Source organism: Argopecten irradians, chromosome 1 (assembly GCF_041381155.1).
Source record: "Argopecten irradians isolate NY chromosome 1, Ai_NY, whole genome shotgun sequence".
Lineage (NCBI taxonomy): Eukaryota > Metazoa > Mollusca > Bivalvia > Pectinida > Pectinidae > Argopecten > Argopecten irradians.
This window is the reverse complement of record NC_091134.1, coordinates 58,333,046-58,348,082: the sequence shown is the minus strand read 5'-3', so window position 1 is coordinate 58,348,082 and position 15,037 is coordinate 58,333,046. Positions and strand designations below refer to the sequence as shown.

At 34.2% G+C, this 15,037-nt stretch overlaps 2 protein-coding genes across 5 annotated transcripts in view; one reads left to right on the top strand and one right to left on the bottom strand.

Annotated features, from left to right (window-relative positions):
• Window positions 1-72: 72 nt before the first annotated feature.
• LOC138335184 (polycystin-1-like protein 3) lies at window positions 73-5,106 on the top strand. Its single transcript, XM_069284164.1, has 5 exons — window positions 73-261; window positions 1,415-1,499; window positions 1,881-1,986; window positions 2,476-2,596; window positions 2,883-5,106. Exons 1-5 carry the CDS (start codon window positions 88-90, stop codon window positions 3,750-3,752), a joined length of 1,356 nt encoding a protein of 451 aa, XP_069140265.1. The 5' UTR covers window positions 73-87; the 3' UTR covers window positions 3,753-5,106.
• A 585-nt stretch (window positions 5,107-5,691) lies between these two features.
• LOC138335164 (mitogen-activated protein kinase kinase kinase 4-like) overlaps window positions 5,692-15,037 on the bottom strand; it is a 37,061-nt gene continuing 27,715 nt past the window's right edge. For 2 of the 4 annotated variants that reach the window (XR_011210250.1, XM_069284132.1), the window contains exons 23-24: window positions 12,995-13,045; window positions 5,692-12,956 (exon numbers count right to left, since the gene is read on the bottom strand). Coding sequence is in view for 2 of the 4 variants with exons in the window: in XM_069284132.1 (XP_069140233.1) it covers window positions 12,945-12,956; window positions 12,995-13,045 (63 nt within the window). In the remaining 2 variants the exon portion in view is untranslated. Of the gene's footprint in view, window positions 13,046-15,037 lie in introns of all 4 variants that reach the window. The other 2 variants (XM_069284139.1, XM_069284152.1) reach the window with 1 other exon arrangement.

The following is a 15,037-nucleotide window of genomic DNA, read 5'->3' as shown; positions in this document are numbered from 1 at the left end:
AGGTTTTGTTACAGCTAGCTAGATATACATGTATAATTCAATTTTTTGTGGTATTAGATTATACAGTACATCTGTATATAATATTTGATGAATTATTATAAACTAGCCAATAACTTAATTTTGCTGCAGGACAACCTGTTTGAGTGGCATTTCACAATGCGCGGACCTGGGGAGAGTGAATTTGACGGAGGTTTATATCATGGGAGGATCATTCTACCACCAGAGTACCCAATGAAGCCTCCAAGTATCATTCTTCTCACGGTAATACACTGTTAGTATAGAGGATAGTGTCTGTCATCTTACTGTCATAGTCTGTGGTTATGCTTCCATTCTTCTCATAGCAAGAATTAAACTAGAAACTTTTTAGCCCACCATCATTAGATGGTGGGCTATTCAAATCGCCTTTCGTCCGTCAGGCGGCCATCTTGGATTTTGATAGTTAAAGTTTGTTACCGCTATTTCTCAAAAAGTACTGAAGGGATCTTTCTCAGATTTCATATACAGGTTCCCCTAGGGCCATAGTTGTGTTAATTGCATTTTGGGACCGATCGGTGAACAAGATGGCCGATAGGCGGCCATCTTGGATTTTGATAGTTAAAGTTTGTTACCGCTATTTCTCAAAAAGTGCTGAAGGGATCTTTCTCAAATTTCATATACAGGTTCCCCTAGCATCCTAGTTGTGCATATTGTATTTTGGGACCGATCAGTAAACAAGATGGCCGACCGACGGCCATCTTGGATTTTGATAGTTAAAGTTTGTTATCGCTATTTCTCAGAAAGTACTGAAGTGATCTTTCTCAAATTCCATGCATAGGTTCCCTTTGTACCCTAGTTGTGCATAGTACCTTTTAGGACTGATGCATAATGCCTTTCGGGACTGATCGGTAAACAAGATGGCCAACTGGCCGCCATCTTAGATTTCATTGTTGAAGTTTGTTACCACTATTTCTTAGAAAGTACTATAGCGATCTGTCTCAAATTTTATATGTAGTGTGTTTGAAAAAGTTTGAAAAGCAGGGAAAAGATCCCTCTTTCCATTGTCAGACATAGATCATTTTTGGGTGGGCGCCAAGATCCCTCTGGGATCTCTTGTTGTATCTGTCAAATGTAGATGGCACGCCCCTTCCTAGTGTTTGATGAAGCCTAAAGTATTATCTCAGTCTAACATACTATTATGTAAATCATGATTTAACAAAATATACTGGTAATATTATGTGCATGTATATCATAGTCTTGTTGTAAACTCAATAAATTATTATCTTTTTTAGCATTGACATCAGCACATGGAATAAATCCAAGATTTTGATCATATACTGTAATATTAAAATAATTATGTATATGTTGAAACGTCTTAAGTTGCTTTGAACTTATAAATTTATTTTCATGAAATGCATTTAATCTGTCTTTTTTACAGCCCAATGGCAGATTTGAAGTGTATAAAAAAATCTGTTTGAGTATATCTGGTCACCATCCTGAATCTTGGCAGCCATCTTGGTCAAGTAAGTTTTACTCAAATTTAACCATAAAACTTCAACAATCAAGTGATTGGCTATAAGTTGACATTAATACATAAATTATAGTAATATATACTTCATATTTTTTGACAAGACTCCATCAATATTTGTATTTAACCATCCATTTCCCACATTTTTTTCTGGTGAAAATAAATTCAAATTAAACTGACAATAGATATGGAATTTTATATGACTTTGATGCTGATCTTGTATGTTGTTGATCTGGACCTTTTCTAACACTCCTCCCACATAGATCGAACTGTTAAAGCTTTAATTTCAAAAAGAATTATGACTATGCCCCTGATATTTTAACATGGTCGTTTATACTGACCAGTGTATTTGATTTTGATACTTGTGTGTTTTCAGTTCGGACTGCCCTCCTGGCCATTATAGGTTTCATGCCTACACATGGAGCTGGCGCTATTGGCTCACTCGACTACAGCAAGGAGGAGCGTGCCAAGTTGGCAAAAAAGTATGTACAAAGTAGAGAGTGATCATTCAGTCTGTGTTGGTCCAAGGGAGATAATAAGAAATTTTATCCTTAAATAATACATTAAAATTCCTTAAGATTGTTGAAATATGTGTTGGAAAATTAATTTATTCAGTATTACTGTTATATGCACGATGAACATCAATATTGTTTAAATGTAAAAATCATCATCCCATACTGCTAAAATAAGCACATCAAATGTAATTCATTTTGAAACTATGTTAACTATTAAATGGTAGAAGTTCATTACATGTTTAAAAGATTTTGTGTCTACAAAATGACACAAAGAAGTTTTAAATATCTATGAGAAATAAAAAAAAATATGATGGAAATGATTTAAATTTAATCACAATATTTAAGATACATAATATGTATGAAGAAAAGCTTGGTAAGATATTAGGTAGACCAGTTAAGACTAAAATTAAAAAAAAAAAACATGGTTGAGCAGCGTTAGTATGATTTTTTTTCCAGGTCTCTGGAGTGGAAGTGTCCAACTTGTGGCCAGGTCCAGGATATCCTCAAACCGGTCACCTCTGCCTCACAGCAAACTCAAAAGGAAGCCAAGGAACTAGCCGCTCAGATCAACTTCCAGGTTAGCTAATTATTTGGGAGGGACTGATAAGACATGCTATTTACCTAAAGTAGTCTTATTTATTAATTTTGAAAAATGATGTGTGCACGTCAGTCTATGTTGTGAAATTTGTTTAAAATTTTTTTTTTCTACAATCACAGTAAAAGTACTTAAAATGTAAATGTTCATACTAACAAATTATAAATTGATGGAGGGCTTAGTATTCTTATCAAAATGAAAAAAGAAACATTTACATAAATCCTTGGCAATTGAATGACTGAATGATTTCTGTCATATTTTATAACAGGGAGAGAAGTCCACATCAACATCATCAGAGCCACCTAAAAGTCCCGCACCAACACCTTCACAGGCCAGTACATCCCAAACTTCAGCCAGTACAGTCACATCTGGTGTCACATCCACCTCAGTTCCTCCAGAACAGCCCCAGTTTACACCTCCTTTCGGACAATTCCCTTTTGGATCTCCATATTTTCCATACACTTTTCCTCCTAATTCTCCTACGGGACAAACTAGTGTGACGATTGGGGCGATGGGAATCCCGCGCTTCCCACCCCCTCCACCAGTTATCCCGGCAATGTTCCCTCCAGGACTTATGGCCAACTGTGGCTTCAGTGGAATGTCTCAGTTCCCCAATTCTGTGTTCTCTATGCCAACAAGTGTTCCTGGAACCTCTGCTCCTAATAAACAGACGGAGGCAAACAAGACAGATGGTGTTCAATCTAAATCAACTACAAAAACCGACTCTTCTGTGAAAGACAAGACGTCGTCTGGTGCAAGTAAAGAGGAAACAGAGGTAAGTCCTTGTGAACAAATTACAAGTGAGGCACCTGTGACTGAGGTTGAGTCTGATGTGGCGATAACCAACAGTAATACAACCACTACTACTACCACAGAGGTGACCGAAGGTCAAACAAATGTGACAGACACAACAGGTATCCGACACAGGGCTGGCGTGGTCCAGGAGCCTCTTGATGAGCCGCCCTATGTGATACCACCAGTTGGAATATTAGGACAAAATGCTGAACTTCCCAGAGATGTTGAGTCTCGGTGGCAACTGTCCACAGTTCTTATTGTCCTTGTTAGTCTGGCTATAGGCCTCCTTCTGCTTAGGAGATTTATTTTGTCACGGACATGGAGATTCTACTATGGACTCTGAGGGCACAGATTACTGTTAAAAACATGTCAAAATTTTCAATTTAATATATCTTTTAATATTAACATTTGACATTATTAACATCTTCATTTGTTCAGGATTTGGTTTGGGAAAACAAAGTCAGCTCTTGATTATCTGTTAATAACATTTTTGGTGAACATTGATGCCTAAAGTGGAAGATTCAGTGTCACAATCTAAAGGATTGTGACGATGAACCTTCCACATGCATAATCAAGTACGACGATAATTGTACTTACCTTTAGAATAGTGTTATCTATATAATTATGTATCATTACTTGTGTATTTAAATAGCTCTAGTGAGGTTGGTATGATACATCTATAATCTCACTACTATGCTCTGCTCCTTCTGGTCATCAGGAATCCCTCTTTGTATATACATCATACTGTAACTTTGTTTTTCATAGCCTTGGCACATGCCAAATATAATGCTGTTGGACAAAAGGCTAAGTAAAAACATTTACATACGGTAATCAGCAAGTTCACTTGTCATTAAACACATAGTAACTGTAAAACATGGTATACATACGTTACTGTAAAACATGGTATACATATGTGACTTAGTTTAATTAACACTACAACATAATATTGTTTCCACTTGCGCCAAACACAATGGCTGCTTTAAGTTATTCATTAGTGCTTTGATGTATTTCCTAGAAGTGAATTCTTACACATTACAAATTGTAATGCACTGATGATTTATTTTATGACTCATTTCTATAACTTTTTGAATAAATTGAATAAAAATTACATGTCTAAACAGCTCATGTAATAGACTTATGGAGGTATTGTATACATGAAATTCTTCTGTATGAAAAAATAACAAAACTGACTTTGCTGCAAGGCTTTTCTAGATCTGCTTTCACAAGCATCTTCAGGCGAAAAGGGTCATATGTGTAAGTATATATATATATAATAGAGATGGCAGATTTGTTTTAGTTTTTTTTTAGCATTTTAATCATCACAAGGATATTGAACATTTATGTATTATATATAATGGATTTGCAATTTATTCTCAGATTTATTATATTTTCTTTCTGGTCAAGGGGAGACAATCTGGAGTGGATAATGCAGATATTAAAAAAATTATCATATTGCTTGTAAATTATCAATTGCATGAAATTGTAAATGTTATAGTGCTCTTGAAGACGTGTGCAATAGTTTAGGTACCATGTATATTACAATCCAAGAATTAAGCTGGTTCTTAAACAGTCACAGACATTGTGTTACACAATCCATCATGTTTATTTATGTTTTAAACTTTCTGTTTGACATGATTCTGAAACACAAATGAACTGTGATATTACGGTGTGAAATTAATAAAATATTTAAAAGACAATTTAAATGCTTTATCTTCTTTGTCCATATACTTCCATGCAGGAACAACTAGAGTACCGGGTATCATAGCTAAAATAATAAGTTGGGTAACGTATCATCATAATCTTTTATGAAACTGCAATAAGTGTTCTCCCTTAAGGACATTTTCCAGCTGGTCCTAAGGACCGACTGACCCTAAAAGTTACTGGTCCTGACTGAAAGTTACTGGTCTTCACAAAGTTACAATTCATCCTTGTAGTTTATATTGTACTAGCAAAGTATATCTATTTTAGTATCGTGCGCTCTCAACAATGTTAACTGAAAACCAGATTACATGTATTACGAAAATCTGTTTTGTACAGTTTGATCTTCAATCTTTCTGCAAAGCTACTGCTATTTTTGTTTTGTATATCTTTAGTATTCTATCAGAACTTGACCAAAAAGTTGCCGGTCAAAGGACAGTTGCATGGCAATAATTGTCTGCCCTACTATTAAGTTGCCAGTCACGGGCAGACGGACAGGCGTTAATTTCGAAAGCTGACTGCAATATACTGCTTATCTATGATCTTTGTTTATTTTTAGCAAAATAACAAAACAAGAATTTTTTTTTTCAATTCATTTAATTTCATATCTTGTAGACATCTACATTATATCGTCAACAACAATCAACTGTTGAACAGTTAAATATTTAGTCCAATAATAATCATTTTAACAGCAAAACAAGTTTACATGCATACACTACATTATTTTAATGTTCTTACACACCCTGGCATATACACCTGTACTAACTAGTGGCACTACTGTCAGCACTCTTCTGTTCATTCTAGCACATTACAATATTACATCTAACACTCCTATCAAAATATACATACAACCTCTCCCCTCAAACTCTCATAATGAAATTCAAAATTCCTTCATAGAAAACAGATCTAAATTTTAAATTCTCTACAAGATTGTATTTAGTTTTTCCAATCAAACATCACGCCATTCAGTTTTTATCGGGATTAAAACACAAGAAGCTACATGCATGAATTATACATTAATACAGTACATATTTTTTTTCATATTTCAATAATCAAAATATTGTATGTGTTAAATCTTTATAATAATTTAAATAATCTTACTTCATATTACAAAATTCATTTCGAATATTATTTTGTTTGTTGCAAAATGGTTTTAAAAATAAATTACAGAGTACATACTTTATTCATCTTTAAAAAGTGGACATTAGGATTTCAGCAGGTTACATTGATTTGAAGCAGATTTTGAGATGATCAGACAGGAGAGCAATTTTTAATATTAATGACATGACATTAAAATTGATAAAAAATCAAAAGGCTGCATAATTCAGACAAATATAATGTCAGACTACCAGCGTCAAGTGACTGGTATACAGGATTCTACTTTTTATTTCAAAGTCTATTCAAAAGACCTGTTTTTTAAGTAATTTTTGCCACATTTGGGGGTTAATAACTTTGCAGATAAAGATTTAGACATACAGGCATGTTATAATTCAGTAGCACAGCAAAAGTTATCCATTGGCTTTAATTACAGTTTTGTACATTTGCTGGACCTCAGGGCCAAATACCTTTAAGGCAATTAGAAAAAAATATAAATAAAATACCAAATACCATTTCCAGAAAATATATAAATTACTTTAACTAGTTAAAAAATGTATTGCACCTTATTTTCAAACATTAAGATATAACTCCTAATATATATCATATAGAATGATAACATTTTCTTTTGTAACATACTGTCTTGAGTAAATATCCTAACACATAAACCCAACAAATGTGACACATTTGTACACTATTCTAATAACAAAGCAACTGCACACTCGTAGACTCCCATACAGTGTTGCATACAAACTACATTCTGTTACATTACCACGTTACTTCCCAAACAATTAAACACATTCCTCAAACAGATAAACATGTCTGTAAGTTCTGAGAGTCAAGAAACCTTTCTTACATTGGTAACAAGAAATCATACTGAGGGTCGAGAAAACTTTCTTCCATTGGTAAAAATACAAAATAAAAGCATACAAGATCTGTTTCATTAAAAGTTATCCAGACCACATCCATCCAACTCCTTAATGCATGGCATGATGGACAATATTCATTTCAATAAATAACTAAGAATTTACTTCATACTCATAACAAAATCAATACCAGATTCCTCAGGCCAGATTTCTGCAGATCAACAGAGAACTCTGTTGGAGACAAATACTGGTGTATTGAACTAAAGGTCCAGTAGCAATCCTTTATACTGAAGTGCACATAACTGTATAAAAAATAGAAGCTAAAGATTTTAACTGAAACCTTAGACAATATAAGGTGTAAGAAAGCTTGAATACTTTGTATGTACCCACACAGCCAATGTTGTGAAAATCACCACCATTATTTGATATGATAAATTATCATTTTTTCAAGACCTTATTATTAATATGAAGAACATATATATAACATGGTTTACTCAGTGTACAAATAAAGCTAGAAATTGATGAACCAAACATTGCTTTGCTGTCCATCTTTGCATAGTACAGAATTACCTCCCTTGCATGTTGGTATCGATAAGGACAGATAACTCTGTGATATGCATATATACAAAATAAAATAATACATGTCTTGGGAGTAAAATGATATGAACTTCCCATACAACCATTTACTATATGATATTGAAATGATCTGTTCCAGCATTAGGATATATAATCTACATCTATCCTTCAATGAATTGGAGTTACATCACATGAAAACCAACTGTTCATAAACCAATTGCTTGTTATCTCTCTCTCTCTCTCACCAACAAAAGGTTATCTATTTTTCTTTTTAAAATCTAAAATCATTAAAAGTACTTTCATTTCTATTTCAACACAAATTACCTCCCATCTGAAAAACTTAGTATGCACTAGAAATCAGTGAAAACTGATTATCTTCATTTACTAGTATATTTGTAATGTCCAAAAAACTCACCACCAGCAATTAGCAAACTTAACCAATAAAAGACAAAAGATATTTGTCAATTTGTATCGATATCTAGAGTAGGATATAGAGGAAACTTGGACCACACAACTCTCAGTCCTCATATCACATCTTAAATTGTGTTCCGGAATTTTCACTTGAATAATATATCACAGCTGGAAAAATATCACATTCATCAACTCTTCCTAAACTTTAAACAAAGGTCAAAACTACTATGTCAAACATGCAGGTCATGTAGGAATCAACTGAACACAACTCAAAACACTGGGGTACCTACCTACCTAAATTTTGTAGTACATGTACATGATATCATCAAATTAGTCATTGCTGAGAATACTTCCTACCCATCCTAAATGTCTAAAAGTTATCAAATCAGTCATTGCTGAGAATACTTCCTACCGATCCTAAATCAGTCATTGCTGAGAATACTTCCTACCGATCCTAAATCAGTCATTGCTGAGAATACTTCCTACCGATCCTAAATCAGTCATTGCTGAGAATACTTCCTACCAATCCTAAAAGTCGAAAATACTTCCTACCGATCCTAAAAGTCTAAAATACTTCCTACAGATTCTAAAAGTAAGTGTCGTTATGAAGCAGACAGATAAGTAAAGGTAACAGATATATTTCCATTAAAGGTAAGTTGAATATTCAAGAAGTTTGTTATAAAGATTTTGGGATACTCTTTAGTATTTGATGTTTATATGGACTACAGGAATTCTCTTCTCTATTTCCATCGATAACAATAATACATGTAATGCAGCGAAGTAATAAGAGGGAATATAGAAATATAGGGAAAAATATTTGTTCAACATTGTCTTTTCCACATTTAAATTTAAAGAAATGAATGTGAAAATAACCCTTTTACATGGAAATACAAATAATATAATAAAAATGTATACCAGTTCTATATCATAAATTCAAACTAAACACAGAATTCAACATGACAGTATTTCAACTGTTTTAAATGTTTACCTCTTTGACATTACAACAAAAGTGTCCACACAGCAAATCATCCTGCTGTTTGAAAACATGAGGTCACAAATTTGGTTAAAGTTTTGGAAACACATTTTGTAAGGAATTACATACCGAATAATTACTGGCACTTCAATCACATGATATAATTACAATAATGGTTTGTATCCTGTCAGTTAGGCGAATGAGGTGTGGCAATAAAAGATCTTCAGGTGAGTGTCTAGTATATAAAGTCACAATAATTTACAAACTCAAATTACCTGCTAGTTTTTCAACACAGTTGTGAGTCAACAATACTTTAGCAAATAAGCTGGTGAATTAATTCTTGAATGATGAATTATGTACATCCAAGAATCCTGATTTACTTAATACAGAATGATGTGACATTACAGGTGTTTAGTATTACGTACATTGTATATATATGTTTGTATATACAGTATATATATTGATGATGGGAAAAGTGTCATCCAAATTCCAATGTATGGAATTGTATTCAAATATATAGCCACAATGTTGTATAAACCAAATATATCTGTATTCAAAAATGTCCAATTTTACATCAAGCATTCATTTTGGAAGACTTTCTGCATTATTTTCCATTAAATAAAACTTGGTAAACATTCAAGTAATAATCAACAGTTATGGCTCCAACTTCAGTAAAGCAGCTATCTTTTTCATTTACAGCCATGCTACCCCAAGTGAGAACGACGCTAGTATATAAACCCCTACCGCTGACTTGTATCAATGTATTGAATGAGTGTACTGTAGCCATGTTATTTATAGACTCGATAACTGTCGCCAACCGACAGGTAAATCACAGGGCGCTCTGGCTATATTAGCTGTACAAAACACAATCGTAATTGTTACAAATACCGTAAAAACTTGTGTATTAATAAACTTAAACACCAGAATACTTTGCACATGAATTTTTTCTTAGGGCTGAAAATGCTGAAAAAAATCTACTATCAGTATATTTTGCGCATTTAAAAATTTGGGGGAAAACGATGTCAGGGGAACCACAAATTCAATGTTATAAAAGTGGTAATTTCATTGCAAAACATTCACAATAAATGCTTGACAACTTGCACAAAGAAGTGTTGTATTTAGAAGAAATAACATAATATAATTGCATTGTGTTTGTTTTCTTTTATTGGCCACCGTAACTGAAACAGTCAAATATATCTTGCAGAACATGTCAAAAACATTGGCAGTCCGCCGTACTCCGTACATGTCAATGTCTGGAGATATTACATATGAATAGTTATCAGAACTATTTGAAAATATTATAACCTAGTTTCTAAATTGCCAAAATACGTTATTAGTGTGTTTGAGATCATTAACAAACTTTAAAGAGCAATATCGGATAGTTTCTAAATTGCCACAATAAGTTATTAGTGTGTTTGAGATCATTAACAAACTTTAAAGAGCAATATCGGATAGCAGATACGTTGGCTTGCAATTATCACATTGTGAGTGAACTCACTTCATTTTGTACATAACCAGATCCAAGCTGATGGCTAATTATATATAACAGTACGGTTAAAAATGCCACTAACCTTGTAGCTTGTTAGTTTTGCTGCAATAATATTACAAATCCCACTTGTGTTTTGACTTTTTGCACACGGCCTGCAGCCGGGACACATGGCAGTTCCTTACAAAATGAACATTACTAGATCTATAAGGAGTTTCATATCAGTGGCGTAGGAAATTGAAACCTAATGGGGGGGGGGGGGGGGGGGGAGACATTTTTGGTGTTTGGGGGGTCTGGAGGTTTTTTCCGGGAAAATTATTACGATTTATAACGGATGAGAAGAGTTTTTTGATGAATTTGTGAGTGCCGAAGGCACGATATTTTTGTTGTTTGGGGGTCTGGGGTGTCCCCAGGAAAAAAGTATTACAATTTAGAATGGCTGAGATGAGTTTTACGATGTATTTTTATGATTTTAAAGCGTTCTTAACATGGTAATTATTCGATTTAAAGTTACCTGCACTTAGAAATCATAATTGTGAATGTTGTCATATCATTATGCAACCCTGCTCGATCTGAACATACCGACTTCACACCATCGGCATATTGTTGTATAACTCAAAATAATAATGAATTTATTGTCTTGCTAATACATATTAACAAATTAAGCTTTTAAGAGACATTTTTTTGAAATAGTAGAATCCCTTGATGGACATTTTTAATCTAGTTCATGTGTATTGACTTTTTATCAAAGGTTTAAACATTACGTGCTTGAACGTTTTAGGAAATGCTCCGCGCAGCGGAAAATTTTCTAAAATGGAGTAAGAAAAATGTGCAGGAGGACATTTTTTTCTTTCATATGTGCATTTTTAGAACATTTCAGTAAAGACATACTAGTCAAGTGAATGTTGATGCAATTCGGAGAATATTTGTTTTGTCTTTAAGTAGATACAGATGCATTGTTGATGATATATAGAACGGTTAAGCTAACTAGCCATTCAGTTTCGTTAAGTTGGACGAGAGGCCGGAGCGTAGCATCCAGTACCAATTTACATGTGGATTTGGCGACAGTACTCGAGTCTATAAATAACACGGCTACAGAACACTCATTCAATACATCGATACAAGTCAGTGGTAGAGCGGTAGGGGTTTATATACACGTGTCGTTTTCAGTTGCGGTAGCACGGCTGTAATAATAACTGTCCTTCATAACCATCGTCTTTTGATAAATGTATGGGTGGAAGCTAAAAATATTCCAAATCACATGATAACCTTAACTATCTCAAAAAAATAAAGCAATGACTACGACAACTGGATTTTAACAGATACAGGAATATCATTCTCTCATGTTTCAAAGTGTGAATCTATTAATTTTCTACATCTTTATCACTTGATGTAGTTTGGATAGTGGATACAAAGCTGGAAAAAGAGATTTATGTGTTTTGTGGGAATAATATACACATTACCAGTAACATCTTTAATCCTTCATTGGAGGTTAAATTTATAAAGTTTTTAATTATCCACCATTTACAACCAAAATGAAGATTAGAATCATTAATAAAGGATGATAGTTGCTCTACAGAAGATGGAACCCCACTTCAATGAGACAGGTTTGTGGTACTCATCATATACACATAACTGTACTTCATTAAGTGTTTGAATTCATTGGATTGTCAATATCTCTCACCTCCTGTTTACATGTATAAAGTATTTCTACATATTGATTGATGTTTGAAATTATCCTTAAAAGCCTATTAAAAACATCATTTAAAACTAAAAGGATCAAACCTTTTTGTTGTTTCTAAGTGAGAATTACAGCACATCAAAAATACTCAGCAAAAATAACATTTTTTTCATGTTTTCACAAAACCTTGCATTATGTACAACAATGATCGCTGTTAATTTTTAATGATTTCATAAAACACTGTAACACCTTCCAAAATCATATGCTGAGATAAGAGATCTAGGTTTTCTAAATTTAAAACCTGGTTCTACCATTTGGGGAAAAAGCTAAAATAATTTGAAGATCACAGATCAGATGGTTGCTATGGCAACAACACCATAAAATATCACAAAGTCCATCTCGGGTGGTCAGCACTATATACAATTGATAACTTAACATTAAATATTTTACAATTTGTACATGATTTCATTTTGAGTTAAAGGCCACTTATTTCTAATATCACGATGGCCTATTCATGTCTTTGGGCAATATTACTATATCACATAAGTTTGGTCACGGCTAATGTTTAAAACATTTCATGACATTTTGACTTGTTGAATGACGTTAAGTGCTTTCTTCACAGGTAAAATTTCAACATGTTTGAAATGTATGTGAAAGCCTACAGGACCACATATATATAACTTCGTAAGAAATGGCCGTCAGTCATGACATCATTTCACCAGAGATCAGTGCAGCTATTGGCATTGTCATCATTCCAATGGCGTCCATTCATGCTTTACTGGCGGCGTCATACCAATGGAGATTCACTTTCTTCTGTCCGTTCATGAGAAGCCATTTCTTGTATGTCAACCTGTAACATATACAAGAGTCACAACTGTCATTTGTCTACAAAATTTAATCAAGGGAATAGCATTTTCAACAAGAAACCTCTAAGTGATGAATTAAAAATTTGAATTTAAATATAAATAATAAATTAATCATTCAAACCAATTTAACTACTTGTTACTTTTGATTATATTTGCATTTTCTAATTTAAGGCTCAACAAAAGAATCACAATATATTCCAATTTCTGTGACATTAAGGATGTGTGACAACAGAGTCTTTACTTAGTGTGTGGAGTTTTGTTGTGACATTAAGGATGTGTGACAACAGAGTGGTTACTTAGTTTGTGGAGTTTTGTTGTGACATTAAGGATGACAACAGAGTGGTAACTTAGTGTGTGGAGTTTTGTTGTGACATTAAGGATGTGTGACAACAGAGTGGTTACTTAGTTTGTGGAGTTTTGTTGTGACATTAAGGATGTGTGACAACAGAGTGGTTACTTAGTGTGTGGAGTTTTGTTGTGACATTAAGGATGTGTGACAACAGAGTTGTTACTGAGTGTGTGGAGTTTTGTTGTGACATTAAGGATGTGTGACAACAGAGTTGTTACTGAGTGTGTGGAGTTTTGTTGTGACATTAAGGATGTGTGACAACAGAGTTTTGTTGTGACATTAAGGATGTGTGACAACAGAGTGGTTACTTAGTTTGTGGAGTTTTGTTGTGACATTAAGGATGTGTGACAACAGAGTGGTAACTTAGTGTGTGGAGTTTTGTTGTGACATTAAGGATGTGTGACAACAGAGTTGTTACTGAGTGTGTGGAGTTTTGTTGTGACATTAAGGATGTGTGACAACAGAGTGGTAACTTAGTGTGTGGAGTTTTGTTGTGACATTAAGGATGTGTGACAACAGAGTGGTTACTTAGTGTGTGGAGTTTTGTTGTGACATTAAGGATGTGTGACAACAGAGTTGTTACTGAGTGTGTGGAGTTTGTTGTGACATTAAGGATGTGTGACAACAGAGTCTTTACTTAGTGTGTGGAGTTTTGTTGTGACATTAAGGATGTGTGACAACAGAGTCTTTACTTAGTGTGTGGAGTTTTGTTGTGACATTAAGGATGTGTGACAACAGAGTGGTTACTGAGTGTGTGGAGTTTTGTTGTGACATTAAGGATGTGTGACAACAGAGTTGTTACTGAGTGTGTGTGGAGTTTTGTTGTGACATTAAGGATGTGTGACAACAGAGTGGTTACTGAGTGTGTGGAGTTTTGTTGTGACATTAAGGATGTGTGACAACAGAGTGGTTACTGAGTGTGTGGAGTTTTGTTGTGACATTAAGGATTGTGACAACAGAGTGGTTACTTAGTTTGTGGAGTTTTGTTGTGACATTAAGGATGTGTGACAACAGAGTGGTTACTTAGTGTGTGGAGTTTTGTTGTGACATTAAGGATGTGTGACAACAGAGTGGTTACTTAGTGTGTGAGTTTTGTTGTGACATTAAGGATGTGTGACAACAGAGTTGTTACTGAGTGTGTGGAGTTTTGTTGTGACATTAAGGATGTGTGACAACAGAGTGGTTACTGAGTGTGTGGAGTTTTGTTGTGACATTAAGGATGTGTGACAACAGAGTGGTTACTGAGTGTGTGGAGTTTTGTTGTGACATTAAGGATGTGTGACAACAGAGTGGTTACTGAGTGTGTGGAGTTTTGTTGTGACATTAAGGATGTGTGACAACAGAGTGGTTACTTAGTGTGTGGAGTTTTGTTGTGACATTAAGGATGTGTGACAACAGAGTGGTGTTACTTAGTTTGTGGAGTTTTGTTGTGACATTAAGGATGTGTGACAACAGAGTGGTTACTTAGTGTGTGGAGTTTTGTTGTGACATTAAGTGTGTGACAACAGAGTGGTTACTAGTTGTGGAGTTTGTTGTGACATTAAGGATGTGTGACAACAGAGTGGTTACTGAGTGTGTGGAGTTTTGTTGTGACATTAAGGATGTGTGACAACAGAGTGGTTACTTA

Coding starts and splice junctions, on each gene's coding strand:
- LOC138335184 (XM_069284164.1), top strand. CDS start 88: ATGAATTATTATAAACTAGCCAATAACTTAATTTTGCTGCAGGACAAC. Junction 1,987..2,475: donor CGTGCCAAGTTGGCAAAAAA/GTATGTACAAAG, acceptor TTTTTTTTCCAG/GTCTCTGGAGTGGAAGTGTC. Junction 2,597..2,882: donor CCGCTCAGATCAACTTCCAG/GTTAGCTAATTA, acceptor ATTTTATAACAG/GGAGAGAAGTCCACATCAAC.